The sequence below is a fragment of the Notothenia coriiceps genome, unplaced genomic scaffold (assembly GCF_000735185.1).
Source record: "Notothenia coriiceps isolate Sejong01 unplaced genomic scaffold, NC01 NC01_scaffold00031492, whole genome shotgun sequence".
Taxonomy (NCBI): Eukaryota; Metazoa; Chordata; class Actinopteri; order Perciformes; family Nototheniidae; genus Notothenia; species Notothenia coriiceps.
Genome location: NW_011364193.1, coordinates 1 through 6,110, shown reverse-complemented (window position 1 = coordinate 6,110; position 6,110 = coordinate 1). Strand labels below are relative to the sequence as shown.

Below are 6,110 nucleotides of genomic sequence, written 5' to 3'. Positions count from 1 at the left end.
GTTAAAGTCGGACGCCGTTAAGAGGACATATATATTTCTCCACCCTCTTAGAACCCCCCAAAGCCCCTTCCCCCTCCTCCCTTCTGTCAAGCGACGTTGAAAAAAAGGTTGATGACATTCACTCTTCTTTTTCTGACTCACCTTTACTCACCGCTGGGTCACCAGACCCACCTTTCAACCACACACTAACCTAATTTTCCCCTCTCTCTCCAAGTGAGGTTCTTACCCTCATTACCTCTGCCCGTCCTACCACCTGTCCTCTGGACCCTATCCCCTCAAACCTCCTTCAGACTATCGCTCCTGATATTCTACCGTTTCTCACCCATTTCATCAACACTTCTCTAACTTCTGGTCACTTTCCAAACAGTCTCAAGGAGGCAAGAGTAAACCCTCTCCTAAAGAAACCCACTCTCAACCCGTCCGATGTTATAAACTACAGGCCTGTCTCTCTCCTCCCGTTCCTGTCTAAAACACTTGAACGCGCTGTCTTTAAACAACTCTCCTGTTATGTCCATCAGAACAACTTTCTGGATCCGCACCAGTCTGGTTTCAAGGAAGGTCACTCAACAGAAACTGCCCTCCTCGCTGTCTCTGAGGAACTGCACACGGCTAAAGCAGCCTCCCTCTCCTCTGTCATCATCCTTTTGGACCTGTCTGCTGCATTTGACACGGTGAATCATCAGACTGAAAACTCATCTCTTTCGACTCCACTTCGAGCGATAGAATTGCTAACAAAGAATTGCTAACAAAGCACTTATATACTAATAAAGGACTGGCTTATCTAAAGCCAGTTGAGTAGCACTTGAAATGTTTTAGCTCTATGAAACCTGATTTACTTATATTATTCTGTTTTCTTCAAGTTTGTATCTTCTTGGTCGAATGCACTTATTGTAAGTCGCTTTGGATAAAAGCGTCAGCTAAATGCAATGTAATCTAATACTAGTAGTAGTTTTTCTACAGTCAGCATAGTTTATTAAATGTTGTTTTCCTTAACCAAAGTACATTCATTAGGCAGTGATTATCATTTTTAGTGTCCCATTTCAGAGCTCTAGATGGATTATATAAAAGTATTATGTCAAATGTAACAAATATTTAACAATTTAGTTTAATACAAACCTTGTTTGGAAGAAGATTCCAACCTCAAGACACAAACACAAATCTGATTCAGAAAACAACAATTAGGACTCTGTAAATATGGAATAAATGACCATCCACTTCAATCAACACATCAAAATATGTTTTTATTAGCCAGTTATTACTCCAAGACTAAGGTAATGAGAACTTTTCTTTAAACCTTACTTTTGTTCAAATACAATGGTAACCGGCTAGGATAAAATGGTGATAGAGCTTAGTAAATGGACTGAAGTACAGAGTCTAAATGAAATAAAAATAACTAACATTTGCAAAGATGGACCTCAAAACAAGGGCTCATTATCAGGTAAGGAAGTATGAGCCACCTTAAGGATCTCACCCTGTCAGTGTTGCTATGTTTTAAATATACCTACCCCTAAGCATTCCTAAACAAGCAGAAACAAGTTTAAAAAGAGAAAAACCTGGACCTTTTGGGAGCACCACGTTTTGGGCTGCTCGCTTTGCCCAACTATTAACGTACCCTGACTAAGACTATTTCAGTGATGAGTTTGTTTACTGCCCATACATAATGTGGAGGCATATACATATATACAATTCTATCCATTGCTTGCTTTGAAGAGTTTAAGATAATATCCCATATTGCACACAATTATAAAAACTTACATGTTTCACTTACTAGGATGTTTATTAAACCAGGAACAACAATGAGCTACATCACGTTTCATTATTTACAGGCCAATGAGGTTATGTAATAAATTGATTAACTAAACCTAACTATTTACAGCATACCACAGCATCGTCTTTTTAACAATGTCAAGCTTCAATAACATTGTATGATAGGCAGTAAATAACAAAAACACCTTTTGGCAGATATTTAAAAATACAACAAATGAAAAATGTGGTCTGTTGGTCTATGTGGTCTGCACCACTCACATGTCTACTTAGAAACTAAAATGTGATTAGGAAGTCAGCTGTTGCGTTTTGGGTGTGGTGTCCCCAGCCATGATGCGATGGATCCTCCTGCGGTGGTTTTTGAGTGATTTCAAGTTTGTGTAGGTACCCTGACAGACATCACAGCGATATGATTCAGACTGTTTGGATTCAGACGGCTTGTGAGTAAGCAGGTGTCTCTGCAATCCGTCCATAGTGCCAAACCAGCGAAGACAAACAGGGCAACGCACAGGCTTGATGGCAGGCTTGCAAGCACCACTCCTCTGGTGAAACATAAGACTGGTTGTGTTCGGGAAGTCATAGTTGCATTTTGAACATTGGAACGTTTTGGGTGGGTTTGCGGCATTGGTAGCACGCACACCTTTGCAGCGGTTCCAGGATACGTGTCGCCGAAGGGAACAGCGAGAGGAAAAGGTGTTCCCACATCGGGTGCACACAATGCGTGGCTGCTTCTTTGATTGATTTGGAAGCTGCAGCGGGCGTGGCTGCTTCTGTGGGGGCTGATGCACTGGCCGAGGTGGTGGCTTCTGCTGGGGAGGAGGCTTCTGCTGAGGAGGAGGCTTCTGCTGAGGCGGCAGCTGCTGAAAACGAAGCAACAATGGTTGTGATCGTTGTGGTTTTAGTGCCTTCAGCAGCTGGTGATGAGGATGCATATGGATCTGAAGGTGAACTTCGTAGTCTGCCCAGGAATTGACAGTCTCTCCACAAGTCGGACATGTGTAGGATTCCTGTGCATGTTTCTGCAGATGCACCAAGAGAAGCCTAGGAGATGTAAATCCCACCCCGCACTCACACGTCACCCTTCGTGGAAGAACGGAGGGCAGTGACATGATGCCCCAGTTTCCTTCATCATCCTCCTCTGTTGCATTGCCTGACATACTCTGCTGCACAGTCCCTCTACCCACCTGTCCTCCGCCTGGGATTTTTTGTTGCAAATGACATTTCTTACTGTGAACCATCATGTTATCTTTGCGGTTAAATTCCTTCCCACATACAAAACAGGCAAACATTGGTTTCATATTGTTTGCAGATAGGGAACTGGCACCATGACTTCCACTTTGTGCTACAGTGCCAGATCCACGTGGCCTAAATCCACACAGCTGTAGATGGCGCCTCAAAGTCGATTGCCGACTGTAGGTTTTCTGACATCGGTTACAAGGGTAACGTTTTAGACCATCTCTGACAAAATAGCGCAGCGACGTCCCTTGATGTTCGCCTGTTACAGCATTATTCACCTCTCCATCAGTATCAGCTTTCTCTGTAGAGTTAAGCACCTCCATTTCATCATCCAAGGGCATTGTCCACTCCCCTTCATCACCGTCTTCCATTTCATTTGCTGCATCCCAGCTGCTGTTTTCTTCTCCTTGCTTGTGCTGTTCCCTTGTGGTAGATTTGGGGGGAAATGGTAAGAAGCGTTTTGCTGGATGAACCCAGGCCAACTGAGAAACTGCAGACTGCTCCGAATCAGGAGAGGTCACCTCCACCTTGATACGACCAGTAAGTTCAGTTCCCACGGCAACACTCTTGGAGAGTTGAGTCCTAGCGAAAGAGAAGGGTTTTTTCTGCGTAAAGGGGGCTGACGTTGGTCCCTGGCATTTATGCATTTTGAGGTTCCACATCCGAGCGTAGTTGTGCTTGCACACTGGACAAAAGAACGTTTTTTTTGAATTGTTCACGCTATGGAATGGAACTATTCTTTTGGCAAATGGTAAGTTCTTTTTAAGAGAGCTTGAAGGTTGTGTGGTGTTGTTTCCTGAACGAGGGCATACATGATTATCAGGTAAAGGGAGCCGCCCAATGATCAGCTGTTTGCAGCGACGGCAACATTTAATCCTCTCTTTTTTGTGCAAGAAATGATGCTCTGCAAGTTTGTCCACATCTTGAAAGACCCTTCGACAGCGGCCACATTGATATCTCCCATATGTGCCATTACTGCCAGGATCCATGAGCTTTTGGCGGGTTTCAAGAACCACTACGGGGGATAAAGTCTTAGTTAGAGAGACAACCTTCTTTTTACTGGATTCAAGAATTCTGCTGATGGATGGAGCTTTTGTCTTTATACCGGGTTTTGCAAGCAGCCGCCTCAACTGTAAAATTGAAAGATTGTTGATTGGGGGCTCTTCAGTTTTAGCTTCTGTTGTTATATCAACGGGGACCACTTCTTGTTTGGGGGTAACTGTGTTATCGTCTTCATTCTCAGACAGGGGCTGTGGCGAGTGCTTCATGTATGCTGTTGCGAGCATCTTCATTAAAGCGTTATTTTTAGGTAAGAACTCACCCTTCATGCTGCTGGGAACAGAATGTGTTTGGTCATGCACATGCATGTCCTCAACAGTCTGTGGTATGAGCTCTGCTGGGCCTGATATTTTCTCAAGTTGATTCTCAACTTCATCTTGAGAAGGTGTACTTTGGCCTTGAGGAGTGGTTACTATGACAATGCCATCCTCCAGGCTTACATTTGATTTATGTTCTGTTAACGTGGGTAGTTCAACATCTGGATACCTTGAGGTAGAGGGGAGACTAAGGGCCAAATCTGGCTGTGTTTCTTCTGGTACATGCAGGGAGGGTAAATCTTTATCGAATGCTATTTTACTAGAGCCAGCACTATTACAATTCGGAGGTGGCAGTAGATGGATTTCAGGGATATGTGACTGCTTATGTTCCAGCATTAGACTGAAGTCCTGAAACTCTTCTCCACAATCACAAATATAACAAAAAGGTGAAGGGCACTCAGGCAAGAGTGGAACGGGTTGCTCACTGGATGAGTTCATACTTCCAAACAGTGTTTCAGGAGGGCTGACATTCAGTTGTGGCTGGGAAGAGACCTTGGGGAGTACACTAGCATGGGTTGCTTGATGTACGAGCAAAGAGGCCAATCCAGGGAAGGTGGCTGAACATGCCACACAACGATACATCTTGGGGGTTGAAGTACTTCCCTGTAGACCAAGCATCGTGGAAGCCAAACAGTCAAGGCAATCCAGGTGGTGCGGTCATGAAAGGACGTCTCCTGTAAATCACACACAAAAACATACACAATTAGTAAATTACGCGAGCTCCCGCTAGTGGTACGCGGAGGAATCTGACATATAAAAATAATATATATATTTATTTTTATTTAACCTTTACACATAACACAGAAATATAAAATACAGAAAACACAACTAAGTAAACAAAAGACGAAAAGCAGCCACTACATTGTGCACATTTGGGACAGTAAGGTACACTACTTATTACTGCAAGAGCAGCTGGTGTTAAGGACCTCGTCAGACAAACTTTCAATTTAAAACAGGCTATAGGGACAAGTGCCATCAGTTTGAGGCTTGATTGAATAACATTAATTAAAAAATAAAGAGAGAGGGACAGAGACAGAGAGAGAGAGGAACATGTGGCTGACCAGTGTTAATTTTGGCAGCTGCTTTTGATTTAGTCTTAGTCTTTAGACGAAAATGGTTATTAGTTTTAGTCACATTTTAGTCATTTCTATCCTTCATAGTTTTAGTCAAAACAAAAACGTTTTAGTCTAGTTTTAGTCGACGAAAACTCAAAACGTTTTAGTCTACTTTTAGTCGAGGAAAAATTACATTTTAGTCAACTTTTAGTCAAAATGTTTTCTCTCTTTAAACCAATTCAGTTACAAATACAGGTTTCGGAAATTGGAATCAATGTGACAGTATCAAGTGTTGAAATTCGTAAAGCAACATTTCACTCTCTTAACACTTTACTTGTGTAATATCTAGGGATGGGTATCGTTAAGGTTTTCTACGGTACTACTAGTCTTATCGATTCGGTGCTTTAACGGTATTCTTGTATTTACTTTTTGTTATTTTTTATTTTTTAAAGGGAAAAACTAACAAATTGTTAACCGAATTAATTGCTTTATTTAAATGTGAAATAAATGAAATATATATAATTATGTTAAAATATTGTACTGTACTTGAGTAAAATGTTGAGGTACTTTTACTGGAGTATTTAAATGTTTTGCTACTGTGTACTTCTACCAGTGGCGAACCGTGTCTATCACAACTGGACCTTCTGTAGACACGCCGCCCCCGCTGCCCCACCCCCCT

At 42.3% G+C, this 6,110-nt stretch overlaps 1 protein-coding gene across 1 annotated transcript in view; it reads right to left on the bottom strand.

Annotated features, from left to right (window-relative positions):
• LOC104960014 (uncharacterized) overlaps nt 1–5,081 on the bottom strand; it is a 10,757-nt gene extending 5,676 nt beyond the window's left edge. The window contains exon 1 of the mRNA XM_010787944.1: nt 2,054–5,081. Coding sequence (XP_010786246.1) covers nt 2,054–4,994 — 2,941 coding nt within the window. The 5' untranslated portion in view covers nt 4,995–5,081. The remainder of the gene's footprint in view (nt 1–2,053) is intronic.
• Between the last annotated feature and the right edge of the window lie 1,029 nt (nt 5,082–6,110).